Below are 19759 nucleotides of genomic sequence, written 5' to 3' on the forward strand. Positions count from 1 at the left end.
CACACGGACACACACACACTCACAGCAGACTATGGGGTTGGCACTAATTAATAAATGTCTTCTTGTGTGCCACTTTTCAAAGTGTGTCTTTAGCCGTTTATCCTTTTATCCTCACAACCAAGTGACATAGAAAATGACAAACGAGACTCAGAAAATTAAAAAACTCAAAAAAGATGACTCTGGAATTGTAACCAACCGAAATAAAATTAAAACTATCGTCTATATAGATTGTCATGTTGTTTCACAATTATTATTTCAAACAGATGGTTTATAAACGCAGTGTTTACGATAAATGATCATACCTTGTGAGATCTCAGAAGTATCATCTATTTCATTCTCCTTTTTCATGGTTTTACACTTAGGGGCTACATTATTAAAATAATAATAAACAATACTACCTGGCAAGAAGTTATGGAAAAATATAAAGCATTTATTGCTTTATCAGATTCTGTATAGTTTAATAAACCTCTCATTTACCTACTACTATGAGGAAATGATACATTCCAAAGACATTCATTTTCTATAAAACGTATGCCTTTAATCGATAGCTTTAGAAATTTAACTTTCCTCTTTTGGGCTGGCATGGGGGAGATGGTAAGGTGAAATAAAAAACAAAACAAACCCCACCATTTTTTTATACCAATATTTATTTTTTTCCCTTTTCTTTTCTTTTCTTGGAGGGGGGAGGGGAAGAGGGAGAAGGGAGAGAGAATCTTAAGCATGCTCCATGCTCAGCGCAGAGCCCTACTACGGGTTCAGTCTCATGACCCTGAGGATCATGACGTGAGCCAAAATCAGAAGTTAGACACTTAACCCACTGAGCCACCCAGGCGCCCTGCCAACATTCACTTTTGATGTCACTTTGGCCATGACGGAGTTACAGGGAAGCTATGTAAAAAAAAAAAAAAAAATCAGGGACAGAAGAGGGAATTACAGTGGAAGAGTTTTCAGCACCCACTGCCTTTTCCTTGGCTCCCCAATCTTAGGAAAACACAGTTCAATGGGTGCATTTTACCCTGAGATATGCTGTGCCTCAGCACAGCCCCAACTGCTGCCTCAAGGTACAGCCCCATTTGGTTTCCAACAGAGAACACATACTGTCAGGACAACTGTAAGCTGAGATTCCCCATTCCCATACTTCCTATTCCTCAGATGGAATTATAGGGCTTCAGAATTAGGGAAACACAAAACCTAACTGCATTCTTCCAATGGGGCAGAGTTCACTGAATCCAACTGAATCAGATGTGTGTTAAAGAGGGATGACAGCCATTATGGTCAGGTCAAAAAAAAATGAGCTCCAAACGCATCCAAGAACAAGAAATCACTCCCGCGAGTTTTCAGATGACCCCAGGGAAGAGCTCGCACCCAGCCTCAGGGAGACTCAGAGGAGCCTTCCCAGCTGCTTTTCTAAAGAAGCTTGGACAGGCTTGGACTCTTTTTCCGTGTTGGCTAATACGAGTCTGGAACAGGGCCCTGAACCAGATGAAATACCTTGGTCCTGCCAACTGCTTCTTGGCTTTGAGCAGCTGTAGGAGCAGCTGGTTTTACAATGCACAGAGTGAGTCCTGTTCTAAGGTTCTACATTTCGTGAAAAGCTTGTAAGTTCGGGTCCTTATACAGCTACCTTCATGAGCTTTCGCCCGATGATTTGGTGTGTGGTGCTTGCTATTCACACATCTTGCAAAGAACCAAATGATTTATAAGAGTTTTATGCAGGGAAGTCTTCCTGCAACTGTTCAGAGTCAAGTTTATCCAATTCTTTGCTTCAGTCAGAAACTGAAGAGTCATGAGACAAGAGATCAATTATCCCTGAATCACTGTAATTAAAAATCAACTGAATTCTAGGAATGGTAGATTGAATATAAGAACTTACTCCTGCTCCCTCCTAAGAACACAGAGGAGACAATAAGCACAAAAATTTCAGAACTGGAAAGTAGACAAAGCTGAACCTTACACTGGCAGTGGAGAAAGCCAAGACCAATCCAATTTTAACCAAAGAATTCCCAAAAGGCCCCAGTGCCATTACTGGAAGCAGGAAACAATGGAAGGGATGAGCTAAAATAAAGGGTATCTTCAAGAAATAGCTAGATTCCCCAGACCAGGCACCTATTCTGTAAAGCTGAGGGACTGTTCCTCCCCCATCTGGCAAAAGATATATATCTGAAGATGCATTCTCTGTAAAGTATAAAATACAGGTCTCTGGGTGAGGGACCCAGCACAACTTGTCGGGGAGTGGGTACTGTCAGGAAAACTGGGATGGGTGAATACATGCAACTGAGATATCCACCCCAAACCTTGCCCCCAATTTGGTTCCCAGAAAGATGGAAACAATGCTCAGACCCTCCAGGCAGGTGACTGGAAGATCCTGGGTGATCCCAACAGCCAAAGAGTAATTGATACTCCTGGTTCCGTAAGTAAAAGGCTGGTGACAACACCTTACGAGAAGCCATTGCCAACAAGCCCCATTCACGTGTAGTGGGCTTCAGTTAGTCTTGTTTTTCCCATCCCTTACTTGTGAATATAACAGACAAAGAAGGACCACCTGCCATCTGAGGAAAGAATCTAAAATGAAAGAGTACAAAGCAAACAAACAAAAAATCAAGGATACAGTCAGGGGAATTCAGACTGTCGGAAACTCTATAGGACAAATGGCCCAGTTTCTTCAACAAATATATTACATAGGAAAAAAGGAGAGAGAGAAATGTGGGAACCTACAGATTAAAGGAGCTTAACACAACTCAGCCAATTGTGCTATACGGAACTTAGTTTGAGTACTGATTTGAAAAACCTTGTAGTTGTTTTTTTAAAGGAGATAAATAGGCAATTCAAATATTGTTTGGATATTTGGTGATATTAAGGAATTGATGACTTTTTAGGTGTGACATATTATGGTTCTGTTTTAATAATCCTTATATTTTAATGAGAAATTCACTGGAATATTTATGGATGAAATGATATTAAAGCTGGGATCTGCTTCGAGACAATCCAGGTGAGGGGAATGATTAAACAAGTAAGGCCACGGATGAAGGGAACGTGGGAATCTTTTATACTCTTCTTCCCATTTTATGCTTGAAATTTTCCATAACAGAAAAAAACTATCACTAGAATCCTTAGAAAAAAACACTGAAATCATAAAACAAAATAATATCATAAAAGAAAGGAACATTACAAGAATTTTTAAAACTCCTGTAAATAAAAAAAATGATAACAGAAATAAAACATTCAGTAAAGAGCTGGGGGAAATTGAGAACATATCCCAGAAACTACAGTAAAAAATTATAGAAATGAAAATAAAGAATAAAACTGGGAGGATGAGTCCAGAAGGTCCAGAATTTGGGGAGCAGTTCCAGAAACAGAGAAAAGGGAAAGAGGAGAAAGGAATTCATTAACACAATAATGTGTAAGGAAATGTCTCCAAACTGAAGACTATGAACTTCTAAAAGAAAAGGAGGTACCTACTGCCTGACACAGTGGATGATAAAGGCCCACGTCAAGACACATCACTGTAAAACTGATGAACATGGGGAACAAAGAGATTCAAGAAATTTCCAGAAACAAACCAGAGCAAAATAAAAACCCTGGCTATATAGAAAAGATCAAGAATCAGGAGGATATGGGACTTCCCAACAGAAGAAACTAGAAAGCAATGAAGGAATACATTCAAAATTCTCAAGGAAAATTATTGCCAATAGAGAGTTCTATATCCAGCCAAACTGCCGACCCAAGGTGAAGGTAGGATAAAAACATTTTGCAGACATGAAGGCCTCGAAAAACTTATTTCTATTCATCTTTTCTCAGCGACAAAAGCAAGGAAGTAAATCCAGAAAAAGGAAGAAATGGAATACAGGAAATAGGGGATCTAGGAGAGAAGAGAGGTGAAGGGGATTCCCGGAGAAGGGGATTCCCAAAATGGTGACAAAGAGAGATTCAAAAATAAAAGTCTGTTCCCTCTGCCTCAGTTCCCTTATCCGTGAAGGAGGGAACTAACCCTAGGACCTATCTCATAGACTTGCAAGGATTCAGCATAAAGCACTTAGAGTGCAAAGTTACAGCTGCAAGAGGTACTGTTGTTACCATCATCAAAGAACTGACTCTTCAACTAATTAACGTAGAGCTAACTAATACTCCAATAACTAAAAAAAATAATAAATCAGTGTAAAACACATTTCTGAACGTAACATTTTTCCAGCTTTGGAATAACTGAAAATAGTCACAGAATCATAGGGTTTCAGAGGTTGGCAGGGTTCTGAGATTTTTCTAGTGCAATCTCCTTGTTTTACAGAGTAGGCAACTGCAGCTCAGAGTGGCTAAGTAACTTGCTTAAGACTACAGAGGCATTCAGAAGAGGAGTTGGGACTAGCAGTCAGGTGTTCTCCGGTCACTGCTCTGAAAATCACAAGTACAGCGACCCCAAGGCATCCTCAGAGGATCAGAGTTCCATGCATACCAAGAAAGTCACCACAGAGTTTTGTCCAACTCCATCCTTTTACTCTAAAACCTGGCGCTTGGCTTAAGATATAAACAGAAAGGCCACACAGAATTATCCACCCAGCACAATAAAGAGAAGAGGCTACAGCTGGGTTTACGGAGTTGGGTGCACAAGAAGGAACAAAATGTATTGAATTCACTGTTCTATACAGAGTTTTAATTCTAGGAAGGACGTGTCTAATGCACTTACACGTAAGAGGAAGAACATTAATCCCTAGTGCTACTGACCAACACGGCCCAGCACGGATGGACATCACTGATCCCCGGGTAATGGAATGGGCAGCAATGTACTTTCATCAAGTTTTCTAAGTCTTTCTAAAGGAAGATACACAATTTATAGGAGTACTAGCCATTTTGGTCACTGCTTCCAAGGAAATGATGCTCCCATCTCATCAATCCAGCAACAGACTACTGAGCGAGGCCAATGAGGAACGTCAGTGCAGTCGTGGGGGAAAAGGCTGGCGAAGAGAATTTCCTTGTTGCCTCTTCAGGCAAAACACCACTGATACTCCATAAAGGTTTGAGAGGGGAATCAGGCTGGGTGAGAATTTTCCTGGTATAAATTCTATAATGGCTTCATCTTGTTCCAACTGAAAAGAAGCCCTCTGTACATCTGCAGAAAGTCCCATTCAACAGTGCAAGAAAAAGTTATTTAAAAACAAAATTGCCTATTTTCTTTTAACTAACTCTCAGAGGAAAAGTACATGCTAATTTCTCATCTGTGCTTCTTGGTTATTCATTACAAACAAATTTGCAATTACCTTTGGAGAGAGTACATGTTCCATTGCAATCCAAATACCAAAGTGGTGAGTGGTTGGATCAGACACCTCTAAATATTTTGACCTTTTAGCTGAGATTTAAAGTGACAGGTAAAGAATCCAAAAATACCAAAAATCTAATTTTGAAAATTTGTAATCCTTTTTATAAAGACTTATTTTGGTGTTTTTGGTGAATAAAAATATTTCCTCTTTCCCCTTTCTTATAAACATTAGGTGCAACTTGGAAAATCATTCCAACAAACAATATAAAAGTATGTACTCATAACTTAACCAAGTTAGTAAAAACATCAAAACTATTTAGACGTATTTCCAATTTCTTCTGTATATGAACAGAAACATACAGAAAATACAGTTTTAACATGGAAAGTACTGCAGTGTCAACACTCACAGAAAAAGTAGGATTCCGGTGTTTGCCAGGGCAAAGGCGAGTCCCAAAATCCCACTGCCCATAATGGCGTTGCTTAGGTTAAACACAGACATGCCCAAGGAGGTTGTTCCTGGAATCTGAACAAAGAGACAAACATAAGCACAACAGTCCCCAAGAAAGTGCATCATGCCAAAGTCTTTAAAGAACTATTAGGAACCAGTGAGGAAATAAAATTCAAGACATACTTCCGTTGTGGTCTAGTTATTTTTTAAAATGGGTTTCAGGAGAAAATACATAGGATATCCAGGTGAATATAAACAGGTATACTTTTGGTATTTTGCTCCACGAATTAAAAACATCTTTCCCAATTTGTGTGATTGAAACAAATAAGCATACTTTATTATAATGATACTTACATATTCATCACATTTCTTTTTTTCCAGATGGCTGTTGGTGAGACTTCGTCTACTCTCGCGATCAGAAATAAACTTGCTGTAAAGACATGTATAATAATTTAACTTCACGACAATGACTGAAGCTTAACATTATTACTTATCAAAACATCACACATGAAAAGTTATGTTGGTTGCTTAGGAGTTCACAGCCCTATTCATCCACCTTTCTCTTTTGTTTTGCTTTGTTTTGTGCCAGTATTAGTTGTCTCTGCTCTTGTTTTAGCAAATAAACTCCAAGTGCTCCAAGGGCGGATACTTTGCTTCATTTGTTTTTCTACTCCTCACTCTACTTAGTAGAAAACACCGCTAATAGTAGGTGCTCACCTTGAGATGAAATGAAGACAACCATAATCAAAAAGAATGATAATCTCAAATCACTTCAATACTAATAGATTAAAACACTATATGCAACGTAAGTTAACTTTTACATAGATTTTTCTCTAACTGAAAATGAGATAATGTCAAGGATACCATAAAGCTGGCATTTAAAAGAATCCTGGAAAACAGGCCTCCTTCTGAGCTCGCATTCCCAGCATACAAACTTAGTAAATAAGCATTCCCTCTCTGCTGCAAAAAAGAAAGTAACTCTTTCCCCATCAAACATTCCTTCAGCAACTGCTATATGCAAGTCAGCAGGCCAGGTGATGAGGGAGACACGGGGATACGGAGTAAGTGAAGCAGACACTAGGTGATCGGAGTTCAGGCTAGGAGATGACGGTGGGGGAAGGCAGGGGCATGTAGCCCATGGTTAGGGGCAGAGCTAGGGCTTTAAGAAAGCATGGCACTTAGAACTTGAGCTCGAATCCTCACTAGCTCTGAGGGACAAGGCATGCTACCTGTTTTCTCATCTGTGAAATGGGAGTAACATTATTATATTATCTCGTAGCATTACTGGGAAAATTAAATAAGAGAGCATGTGTAAAACATCGGTACAGCTCCAAGCACGGATAACAGCAATAGATGTTTATCACTCCTCTCCATGGGGGATGGTGGGACTTCAGCTGGGATGGAAAGGAGTCAGACAGGCTGCGTAAACTATATACAAACATACAGAAGCTCTACAGAACCATCAAATATAGTCACGAGTAATATGAGAACTTTATGGCCTTAATTCCTAATTAAAAAAAAAAAAATTCCCAGGGTGCCTGGATGGCTCAGTCAGTTGAGCAACCAACTCTTGATTTCAGCTCAGGTCCTGATCTCAGGGTCCTGAGTTCAAGCCCCACGTTGGGCTCCACACTGGGTGTGAGGCTAGTTTAAAAAAAAAAAATCCCCATTACCAAATCAAGTGTTATTGTCAAAGAAAAGTCCCTTCATAGATACACTGCTGCATGGATTAGTAAGACACGTCAGGGATGCTTTTTGGCTCTTCTGAAAATCTAATTGTCCAGTTTTAGCAAGAACTAGTCACAGTGAATTTTTCAGTAATAAATGTAAAGCCACTTGAACTGGACTATTTTAAAGAAGCGGCTATCTGTAAACTGTACATTACATTTTCATATGGTGTTTTGAATGATGCATATTCCACAATAAAACATTTTTAAATGAAAGATACATATCACCAAGTTGGTTTAATTTAGCTACCTTTTTCATCTTTCATCCAAGGGGTCTGGCTTCTCCCTGGCATTCCTTCTCTAAGTTTGCCTCATTTTGCCAGGATAAACTAAAGACAGGCGACTGACTGCCCCTGGGGCCATCACTTCATATAAGCAGCACAATCTGCGGTTTATCCCTCCAGCATCTGCCTATGCCTGCGACCTCTCCAGTTACAGCGAGAGGGCGAAAGGAAGAAGGCAACCTCGTTCCCCTGAAACACAGGAGACTGTGCCAGCTAAAGCCAGAGCAGGGAGGTCTGGCTGTGTGAAAGGGAGAGGAGAGAAGGAATCCAGAGAAGGAAAACCTTCTTCTTTTTTTTTTTTAAAGATTTTATTTATTTATTTGACAGAGATAGAGACAGCCAGCGAGAGAGGGAACACAAGCAGGGGGAGTGGGAGAGGAAGAAGCAGGCTCACAGCAAAGAAGCCTGATGTGGGGCTCGATCCCACAACGCCGGGATCACGCCCTGAGCTGAAGGCAGACACTCAACCGCTGTGCCACCCAGGCGCCCCAGGAAAACCTTCTTCTATTGGTGGGATTAGCCAGAGGGAACTTAAAGGCTGAGGCCTGAAATAGTACTGCAGGTTCTTAGCAGAAGGCCATAAGCAAACCAGTCAGTATCTTTGGAGACCAACCTGGCAGTTAAATAGCATTGCCATTGCTATTAATGATCGGTGTGGCCCTTCTTTTGCCCTTAACATTTTTTAAGATTTTATTGATTTATTTGAGAGAAAGGGAGAGAGAGAGAGAGCATGAGTAGGAGGAGGGGCAGAAGGAAAGGGAGACAAGCAGACTCGCCGCTGAGCACAGAGCCTGACATGGGGCTTGATCCCACGACCCTGAAGTTGGGCACTTCACCAACTCAGCCACCCAGCTGCCCTGCCCTTAACATTTTAAATTTTTACACAGAACTGAGGTTTACAGATCTGGCTGAAGAGAGACAAGGGAAAGCTGTCTCTGTTTTCACACAGACAGCCTCCCCAAAAAATGTGGGTGCCGGACTTGCCAAAATGAAAGGGACTCCTGTTTAGTGTTACTATTAAATGAAAGACTGTATTTAATCAGACTAACTTTAACAACCAACTCAAGTATAACCAAATCTTTATCCAAAATGTTCCCTATTTGCCTTTCTCGTGGAGGGACTTGTTTTCGAAAAAGCATTTCTATTATTTTTAAATCAAGAGAAAAGCCCCACCATATTCAAAGAAACCAAACAAAACACCAATAAACTGCCTGTTATGGGGGCACCTGGGAGGCTCAGGTGGTTAAGCATCTGCCTTCGGCCCAGGTCATGATATGGGGGTCCTGGGATCAAGCCACACGTGGGGCTCCTTGCTCAGCTGAGGGCCTGCTTTTCCCTCTCTCTCTGCCTGCCGCTCCCCCTGCTTGTGCTCTCTCTCTCTCTCTGTTAAATAAAATAAATAAAATCTTAAAAAAAAAAAAAAACAACTGCCTGTTATGGCAGAACTACGTTCCCAGCCCAGCAGTGTGCCTCAGAATCCGTGGTGGAGGACTGGTGGGCAGAGAAGAATGGGACGCAGGCACCGTGACGCCGGGGGCATTTAGTGGGGTCAAACATTGTGCAACAGAAAGGGATAAAGAATAAAATCCCTGCGTGATTGCCAGGTCTTTCCCGCAGAACTTCTGCAGGATGAGAATAATGAACTTGCAGAGCTGTGGTAATAAGTAACCATTAAAAAGCACATTAAAAAACATCGTGGGTCAGCTGCCTCCCTGACTCCGCGTCTTCCAGTGTGCTTTCTGCAGCGCGGCTTAATAGGTTTTCCCCCCAAATCTTCACTGGCTCCCCCACAGAAAAAGTTCCAAGTACAGATTCCTTACCCTGTCATTTCAGGTACTGCTTAATTTAATGTTGTCTCCATGTCGCAATATTAGCTCCCCTGCTCCTCAAAATGATCGTCACTACATTCTGTAGTTTACCCCAGACCTTAACTACTGCTAGCCTACTGTTGGCCAGAGCCGTCCCAATAACGCGAACAGTCGATGAACACATATTTTGTATGTTATATGTCTTATATACTGTTTTCTTACAATAAAGCAAGCTAGAGAAAACAAAACATTATTAAGAAAATCATGAGGAAGAGAAAATACATTTACAGTACTGTACTGTATTCACTCAAAAAAACTCGACCCGTGCAGTTCAAGCCTGTGTTGTTCAAGGGTCAACTATAGTAGGAATCCACTCCCCTCTCAGGAGACCCTCTCTCCCCCTCTCAGCCACTGTCCTCCCACCAGCTCAAAGCCCTCAGCTTCCATGAGTCTTCTTAACCTCTGGTCTAAACGGAGTTTTCTGACTCTGACCTGTTTACTATTTTTCTGCAGCAGAGATGGAGCCATGAGGTCATTTTGCATCCTGAGCGTTACGTGGTGCCCGTACTCCCTCTCCCTCTTACGTGTCCCTGCACTAGCAACTCAGAGGACCTTCCACAACCTGAAAATGCATCTTCTTTTTAGGAAGTATGGAGTAGCTGAGGCTGAAGGGAAATCTAGCTCAGTAGGAATGAAGTACTTAAAGAAAGCCTCTTTATTCTCTTCATGTGGTTCCAGATTTTTCTTCTCTTTAGCCTTTATATCTTTGCTTTGTATTTCTGTAAACTTTTTTTTAAAACAAATAAAACGAACCTTTTTTTGTAATGGAAAAGCCCATTCAAAATAACTAGGCTGTGCAGCTTATTACAAGTTCCCATTATCTCACCATTTAAAAAATGCAATTGCATGTTAAAAAGCATTGACCTCTGGCAAAGAAATTGAAGTAAATTTCTCTTTATTGACTAAAAAATGGGCTGTGGGTAAGGGTGACTTTGACATGTGGTCTCAAATGATAAAAGTGTTATTAAAAAAGAGTTTCCACAGGGTCGGTCTGTACCTACAAAGCAGAATTCAACCAACTCTTAGGTAGGCAATTGTTCTATGCACAAAACAAAACAAAACCTACAGTGGCTGTCGTGGTGACCTTCAACAGACAAAGCCTTAAGAAGGATGTAGGTGTTATACTGAGGTCGTGTGAAAGGAGGCGAGAAATATAGAATGGTTATTTAAAACCAAAAATAAATCAACGACAACAACAATCCAATTAAGGATGGGTTGTATGATAGGAAGATAATCTTCCTATTGAAATCTCTACCAATCAGGTTCTTACTAGATTATAGTGTTTCATCTGAGGATTCATAACACAAAAGGGATGAGTGCTTGAACTTGAATGACCTTTGCTAGTTCTTTCCCTGAAGTCCTAACACTCTACTGAAAAGGAAAAGAGGAGGAAGAAGCAAGTAACAAAGAGATTGGAAAACATGAAAGAATGAAAGAAATGGAAGGCATTTAAAGAGAAGACAGATCCAGATGGCCAACAGACATGTGAAAAGATGCTCAGCTTCACTCATCATCAGGGAAATGCAAATCAAAACCACAATCAGATATCACCTCACACCTGTCAGAATGGCTAAAATCAACAACACAAGAAACAGTTAAGTGTTGGTAAAGATGTGGAGATAAAGGAACCCTTGTGCGCTATTGGCGGCAACGCAAACTGGTGCAGCCACTCTGGGAAACAGTCTGGAGGTTCCACAAAAAATTAAAAATAGAACTACCATATGATCCAGTAATCCCATGACTGGGTATTTACCCAAAGAATACAAAAACACTAATGTAAAAAGATAAATGAACCCCAATGTTTATTGCAGCATTATTTATAATAGCCAAATTATGCAAGGAACCCAAGCTGCTGTGCATAGATGACTGGATAGAGAAGATGAGGTGCATACATACAATGCAATATTACTCAGCCACAGAAAAGAATGAAATCTTGCCATTTGCAACAACATGGAGGGACTTAGAGGGTATTATGCTAAGCACAATGGCATCGGAGAAAGACAAATACTGTATGAATTTACGCACAAGTAAAATTTAAGGAACAAAACAAAGAAAGAAAAAAAAGAGACAAAAACCAGATTCTTAACTACAGAGAACAAGCTGATGGTTACCAGAGTGGAGGGGGCTAGAGGGATGGGGGAAATAGGTGAAGGGGATTAAGGGTACACTTATCTTGATGAGCACTGAGTAATGTAAAGAATTGCTGAATCACTATATTGCACACCCGAAACTAATATAACGCTGCATGCTAACTATACTTGAAATTTAAAAAAAAATTTTTTTTTTAAATAAAGAGAAGACTGAGAGGTAAACAAAGCCTTACTTGACGGGTAAACTCTACTGAAAAGAAAACAGACTTTAATTGGAACAGGAGCCATTAAAGCAAGGAAAGCATTTTCTGACATGAAAACTGAAGATAGCAAGAAGTGTGGAAATTTCTTCCCTAATGAGTAGAAAAGACATTACATTTTCAAGGGTCCTTCCAAGGGATACAAATTTAGTACATAAATTCTGAAAGATATAGAGGGACCAAAACAAGCAAACAAAAGCTGGTGAGGGTAGTGACAAGAGCTGCCCCAGATGCTTTCAAGAAAAATCTTAATTGAGGGGCGCCTGGGTGGCACAGCGGTTAAGCGTCTGCCTTCAGCTCAGGGCGTGATCCCGGCATTATGGGTTCGAGCCCCACATCAGGCTCCTCTGCTATGAGCCTGCTTCTTCCTCTCCCACTCCCCCTGCTTGTGTTCCCTCTCTCGCTGGCTGTCTCTATCTCTGTCAAATAAATAAATAAAATCTTAAAAAAAAAAAAGAAAAATCTTAATTGAAAGACCGTCAAATTTTGTTAGTGCTCCTGGGGTCATAACAACACTAACTCTACACAGAGATGAGAACAACAGTAGACAACATACATGAATATTTGCATGGATACAGCTAGGATAATCTACTAATGTTTCGACAACTTTAATATTTCAGCAGCTTTAAGGTAACAATAACCAGCAACCATCCAAAAGCTAAATCGATGTTATTCCTTGGGGTGGAGAACACAGAAGTGCTTCCCAAAGAAAGAGAGTTGCCCTATTATTGATACAGACTTTTCATGTACTAAAAGGCTAACGATTGCCAGACACTCTGCCAAGTACTTTACCTGGATTTTCTCATCTCTTTTCAAAATAATTACATGTGGAAATTTTAGAGAAATTAAATAACTTGACCAAAGTTACATTGCTAAACACTAACTGCTGAGCCAGGATTTGAACCCGAGCTGGCTGGATGCACAGCCTGAATTCTTAACCTACAAAGAGCAGAACGGTATTGCATTTAATATTCCCCAACGATCCCATGAGGTAAACCATGATCCCCGTCTCAAGGGGATGGAACTAAGGCTCAATGCACGAGATCACGCAAGATCTACTGACTGAGCCAGGATTCCATTCAAATCTAAACCTAAACCATGCACTAACTGGCGTGTGTGTGTGTGTGTGTCTTTCTCATTTAACAACTATTTTGTAACATCCACCCTGTACAGGGACTATTATCATATCATCACGAGGTACAGGAGACATAAAGACGATTAAGATGGCTCTTTCTTTCTGTCAAGAAGCTTACATCTAGAAAGAGAGTCCAGGGTCTGCTGTGTTAGTGTGGTCGCTGGATCAACAATATGGGCATCACCTAGGAGCGGGCTCGAAATTAGAGTCTCGGGCCCCATCCCAGACCTCCTGAACCCAAATCTGCATTTCAAAAATTTGTATGCACATTAAAATGTCAGCGTGCTGGTCTAGTGGACATTTTGAAAGGTTCTGTTGTTTCAGGTATAGATTTCCATGACTACAACCCCAAACTTAGGGCATGAAGTAAAACAATTGAACTGGAATAAGGGCAGGAGTCCTAAAACCCAAATGGCTCTAACTCTATTTTTAACGAAACTTCAAAGATGATTCTTCTAGTATCCTAGTGGGGACTTTCCAGGCAAAGCTATCGGTTACATGCCAGGTAAGCAAAGATCAATATTTGCTTTCAACATTGTCTCCAGCTTCCTAAAAAGAGGCGCTGTGACCTACAAGTTTACCGCTCTGGCAGAGGGCTCTCTTAGATTCCTATAATTGAGCCTGTGTTCTTCGCACCCACGAGAAAAAGCCACAAGAAGAGGGAGAGGTATTTAGGTGTCGCTTTTGCAGGAATCATGATGGGGGTCTTGTTTTTTTCATTTGCCTTTTTTTTGGCTTCATGTTGTCATATGCTGTTTTTAATCTGAATTGTCCTAGAGCCAGAAAGGAAGCAAGATTCATGAACTGTGTCAGTGAGAGAGATGCATCACGCTGTATTTGCAGTAGCAGAACCAGATGCCACAAAGCAAGTGGTCAACACCCGCCAGCTCTCCCGCTGTCCCCACTTACTGTGCCTTAGTCACAGTCTGGGAGGAAGTGAGCTCACCCAGGCAAAGTGCCCAAGCCACAGGCAAGACTGGGTGCTTCCAGCTACTGCAAGCTGTAATCGCCTCAAAAACCGAACATTCCTAGTTTAATAAGTACAACTTTTAGAGATCAAGTTCAGATTCTAAACGGAATAGTATAATGACTCACTTTAAGGTCCTCAAAGGTTTGCTCTGCTTCGGGAATGAAGCTCCATCATACAACTAGAAAGTCCTACTTGCGCAATGGTTAGACTCCCATCCACTGTTAAGTGCAGGTCAGCAGTGACTGCAGAACACTCCGGGTGTAGAGAGCTTAAAATAGCATTGGTATTTTAATAAAATTAAGAAAGACTCTCTTTTTCACCAATGTCCCAGAGTTATAGTTGGAGGCAGCAGGACAGAGCAGAAAGATAGGTACTTCTGACAGACCTGTGTGTGCCCTTGGGCAAGTTATTTTATTTCTCTGAGCCTCAGCTTCCTTATTTGTAAAACGCACCTTAAACTTTTCCTTATTTGCAAAAGAAAGCTTTGCATGTCATAAGGAAAAATGGCAATCTATGTAAAAACACCTGACATTCAGGAAATGGTAGTTATTATCGATAATTACTCAGAAAAGGTGCAAGCAGCAAATCTGAGTCCAACAATAAGATATACCACAACACAGTGTGAATGGTACTTGGATGATAATGAGGAAGTGTCTGGGTGGCACACTTCACCTCTAAGAACATTTAAGGAAGGGAAAAGGGAGAAGAGGAGGCAGGGCTGGAACTTCTGAGTTCATAAATGACAGCAGCTGAGTCCTCTGCTCGACTTCCAATAGGATACCATACCAGAACACAGAGCAGATTTCCAGAAACAATTTCCACAAAGATGCCTGGTTAGCTGACATATGTTTTCATCTTCCTCCATCCCAACTGCCTTCTGACCATACCCCAAATGTGTACATGGTTGGTGTTCTAATAAGCGGTCCCGTCTACTCTCCTCTCTTCCCCTGGCCTTTTAGGAGGCTACATGCTTTCCACAAACCACATCACTGAGTCCCAAGCTGGACAGCTTCCTGTGAAATGACCCACATATGCTGGCTACAAAATCGGCATGTCAGAGAATGCACCAGATCACTTAAAAAAAAAAAAAAAAAAGACATTGGTCCTACTCTTCCAACTTAAGAAACACAGGACCCAAGAGTTGCAAGGACCTGCTGAGGTCACGGCTGGGGTGGAGAGGTTCGCAGGCAGACTTTTCCCACCTGCCTCCCACCTACCTCCTCCCACTCATGCTATCTTTTCTTTCTGTTTCGTGTGCTAATTCTCTACTACAGTTTCTCAAGAGAGCCACTGGGGCCCAACTCTTGTTATTACTATTTAAAATCCGTGTTACAAATGATGCTTGTAATGCTGTATTTGTAGTTTTAAAATGGGATCATTGGCAAAGGGGATGTTGACCGTTGGCGGGTGACAATGTGGGTGAGGGCGGATGACTGGAGCACGTGCTCAGATATGGCATGCAGTGAATTCCAGCAGTCTGTCTGATTCACAAGCACAGAGCTCTTGAAAAGTTAGGGCTGGTTGGGGTCCAGTGTATTTATATATTTTTATTAGACTCAATTGAAAGATTTGAAAGGATGAATAAATTACTTTCCTATTTGCTTCATCTGCTATTGCAGACTGTGCCCAACAGATGTCACATAAGAAATTCAAATTACGTCTTCAAATGGAGCATAACTTTAGTAATGAATAATTCAGGAGAATAACTGAAAACCAGAATAATATTTTAGAGACATTTCTTTCATGGGATTGAGAGTGTTAGCGGAAAAATACTCACCTATTTATTTGACCATTTTCTACTTCAGTGAAATCATTGGAATCGTTGCTAATGTTATCATCCTCGGGCACTGTCATGTTCTGCAACTCCGTTAATTCGAGTCCACTTTTGAAATGCATCATGTTTACAAAGTATCTGTAGTCAAAAAATGAGTCCAAATTCTGCTCTGAGTGTATTACAAATGGATAGCAGCAAAAATACAAGCTTGACACCCCTAGAACACAACACAATGAAAAATAATTAAACATACGAAGATCACCACTGATGAAAGATAAATTATTACAAGTAGGGGCGCCTGGGTGGCTCAGCGGTTAAGCGTCTGCCTTCGGCTCAGGGCATGATCCCGGCATTATGGGATCGAGCCCCACATCAGGCTCCTCCACTGGAAACCTGCTTCTTCCTCTCCCACTCCCCCTGCTCGTGTTCCCTCTCTCACTGGCTGTCTCTCTCTGTCAAATAAATAAATAAAATCTTTAAAAAAAAATTATTACAAGTAAACAAATAGTTAACTTAGTGATAACTTATACATTTTGCCATTCAATGCGTTAAGGCAATCTTTGTACATCAAGTTACAGAGGCTTATCTCTAAATTTTATGCCTGTCATAAATCTCCATTTTAACTACAAAATGATTACTGTCCCGTTATCTTCGTGTGCACGTTAACAGGAATACCATGTCAACCGTGGGCAACGTAGACGCCTTTTATGAAACAGTGTGTTTAAAATGAAAGTGATGCCGTTATTTTACTGCATCTGATCACAGGGCACACACACAGCGTGTACAGACTGCACAGACACAAAAGCACCTCGGATTTAGCAATCCCAGTGTAATAAAAACGTGAATCCTCCATAAATGGCATCATGAGGGATCAGCTACGCAACCTGGAGGTCAAGCAGCAAAGGACAAATCTGTGTGTTGAAATTTAGCAAACACTTTATCCATCAACTGCGAGAGATTAAATCAATCTCTTCAATGAAATCACTCTATGTCAGGGAATTAGGGAATTAAAAACTCATACTCCAGGGATTTAGGTTAATCCACCTAAAACTATATTTCCTCTCCAGAAACGAAAGACTTGCAGAGTTCATAGTCTCCCCCACATGGATGACTGGGACTTACGTTTCAATGGTATGTAAGGGGGGAAAGAGTTTCGGACACACAGCATCCCAAATTAAGAATCAGGTGGCAACGAAAAAGAGCTGAACACAACCTGAAGAGCAAGGCTGTGTGGGTACAGCAGCCCCATCGGGGCCATCTCGGTGAGGTGGTGGGGATCAAGGGATGAAGCAGAACGCCAGTAAGTTTGTCTTTTTACCTGCAACGGCAAACCCCTTTGGACGGTATTTTGTCTGATCCTGAATTCCATGAGCTGAGTCCAGCCTAGTGAAGAGTCAGAGCTCTAATGTGCCCTGCTAAGCATCCTAGTAAAGCCCAAGAAACATTGTGCTAATTGATAAACTTGTCAGGACCCGTAGACAGTACCTTAGAAGGATAATTTTTTAGAACCTTTCTTTTTCTCTTTCCCACAACCAGGCCACACAGTATTCCTCTTTGTTCAGACAGACTCCTATCTAGCATGAAAGTCCCCTGGTTCCAGGATCCTTTACAACTTCCAACAGGGAGACTCCCCCAGTGCCGGGGACCTCTGTTCCTGTCCTCCCCCTGTGCCTGTCCTCTTGAGTCTGGACCCCCAAATGAGGGGATGGGGAAAACCCCTGAAACCAGGCACAGATGGGAAATCCTGGAGACAAAGCCAATTACAACACATTTTAAACTTGTGGCCCTCGGTGTGCTAGAGACTGCCCCGCCGTCTGGGGCCAGGGTAAACGGACCTTGAAGTGGGGGCCTGGAGCTTCCTACTCACCCCCAGAGAGAGGGGGCCTCTCTGTCCCCTGCTTGTGAAGACACTCTCACTGCCCACTGGCAAAGATAGGGTTTAAAAAAAAAAGGAAGGAAGGAAGGAAAGAAGAGAGGGAGGGAAGAAAGAAAGGGAAGAAAGAAAGGGAAGGAAGAAAGAAAGGGAAGGAAGGAAAGAAAGAAAGAAAAAGAAAGAAAGAAAGAAAGAAAGAAAGAAAGAAAGAAAGAAAAGAAAGGGAGAGAGGGAAGAAAGAAAGAAGGGAAGAAAGAAAGGGAAGGGAGGGAGGAAGGGGGGGAAGAAAGAAAGGAAGAAAGAAAGAAGGGGAGAAAGAAAGGGAAGGAAGAAAGAAAGGGAAGGAAGGAAGGGAGGGAAGGAAGGAAGGGAAGGAAGGAAGAGACGGACAGAGGGAGGAAGGGAGGGAAGAAGAAAGAAAGGGAAGGAAAGGAAGCAAGGGAGGAAGGGGGAAAGAAGGGAAGGAAGGAGGGAGGGAAGGAAGGTGGGACGGAGGGAGGGAAGGAAGGAAGGGAGGGAAGGAAGGAAGGAAGGAAGGCAGGAGGGAGGGAGGAAGGGAGGGAAGGAAGGAAGGGAAGGAAGGAGAGCGGGAGGGAAGGAAGGAAGGAAGTTAGGAAGGAAGGAAATGCTTCCTAACACCTCAGGTCCTGGGAGCCTCCCCTTTCTGCCGGGCAGGGCCTCTCCCGGAGAGCAGGAAGCCAGGGCAGGGAGGTGGAGCCCGTATGTCTCCCGGGTGAAGGCAAACCGGGCGGCTCAGGGCCGCCGCTGCCGGCCAGGGGGGTCGTGCTAGCCACCGGCCCGTCTAATTGCTCCTCAGGCCCTCCCACAGCAGCGGCGTTGACAACCTGTCCTTACTGCACGGAGGCTGCGGGGCGCCTCGACGCAAGCGCGGACGGGCCAGGCCGGGTAATCTGCAGCCGCCCCGCCGCAGCGGCTCCGCCCGGGCGGCCCCCTCGCAGTCGGAAGTAACCCTGAAGTGAAGCGGGGCCGGAGGGACGCTGATTGAGGGGACGGCGCCTGCAGTCCGCGCTGAGTCCTTTCCTCTCTAGACGCTGCTGGGAAACGGGACGCGACACACACATTTTCTGAGGAGAGGAAAGGCTGACTAATAATAGATCCGGAATCAACTGTTTGAATTTCAACTTTCGTATCAATATATATGTGTGTGTACAAATAACATTTAAATAAATGGACCTTTAAATAAATCTGTCCATTTAAATAAATGGACAAAAACGCAAAAGCGTAAAAAGAACAGCGGAGGTCCTGGCCACTAAGCTCATGTCCGTATCAGGCAAATACCAGCATTCAGTTAATCACCTAGAATGAATGTTTTTTCCTTTGGCTTAAACAGGAACATTTTTTTCACAGTTCAGGAGGCTACAAGTCCAAGAGCAAGGAGTCAGCAAGTTTTGTTTCTTCGGAGGCCTCTGTCCACAGCTTGTGGAGAGCTCTGCGGTCTCTCTGTGTCCTCACGTGGTCTTGCAGCTGTCTGTGTGTTGTCTGCGATCTAATCTCCTTTTTTTTTTAATCACAATGAATTTTTACTGTTACAAAATCATCTATCTGAAACGTAACTCATTCTTGAAAATGAAAACTGCAAAAAGGGTAAGTTAGGAAAGTTAGTGACACCTCTCACTGAGCCTGGGCCACACTTCGAAATTCCTTCCTATTCAGTTCATCATCCATTTATTGTGGCTCGATAATGAAGGATTTCAAAATTTGAAAAAAGTCAAATTCAGGAATCTGAGGCAGCTTCACTGGAAAGTCACATCTGGGCTGGTCTTGAGCAAGAAATTTTTTTTTCTTATGCTATAACTAATACATACTCACAGTAGAATCATTAGAACAGGACTTGTAAAAAAAAAAGGTCCCACCACCTAAAACTGGGCCACTGTTAGACTCTGATGTATTTCCTCTCCTCTTTTCTTCATTATCCTTTTTATCCTTTCCTTCTTTTTCTTTCCTCCTCTCTAGCTGCCTCTCCTCCTCTTTCTTTTTTTTAACATTCGGATTTTAGACTGTTTTTAACCTACTTTTCTTCATGTAGTATTATATTATAAGCATTCTGGAGAACTGAAATGT

At 42.0% G+C, this 19759-nt stretch overlaps 1 protein-coding gene across 7 annotated transcripts in view; it reads right to left on the bottom strand.

The window, feature by feature from the left end:
• The window catches only part of SLC38A1 (solute carrier family 38 member 1), a 68404-nt gene that overhangs the window by 32822 nt on the left and 15823 nt on the right, over positions 1–19759 (bottom strand). For 4 of the 7 annotated variants that reach the window (XM_011228752.3, XM_011228751.3, XM_011228749.3 and 1 more), the window contains 3 exons: positions 15808–16021; positions 6051–6126; positions 5656–5771 (listed from right to left, as the gene is read on the bottom strand). In XM_011228752.3, coding sequence (XP_011227054.1) covers positions 5656–5771; positions 6051–6126; positions 15808–15929 — 314 coding nt within the window. In that variant the 5' untranslated portion in view covers positions 15930–16021. Of the gene's footprint in view, positions 1–5655; positions 5772–6050; positions 6127–15807; positions 16022–19759 lie in introns of those variants that run through there. The other 3 variants (XM_002922280.4, XM_011228754.3, XM_011228753.3) reach the window with 1 other exon arrangement.

The sequence above is a fragment of the Ailuropoda melanoleuca genome, chromosome 16 (assembly GCF_002007445.2).
Source record: "Ailuropoda melanoleuca isolate Jingjing chromosome 16, ASM200744v2, whole genome shotgun sequence".
Taxonomy (NCBI): Eukaryota; Metazoa; Chordata; class Mammalia; order Carnivora; family Ursidae; genus Ailuropoda; species Ailuropoda melanoleuca.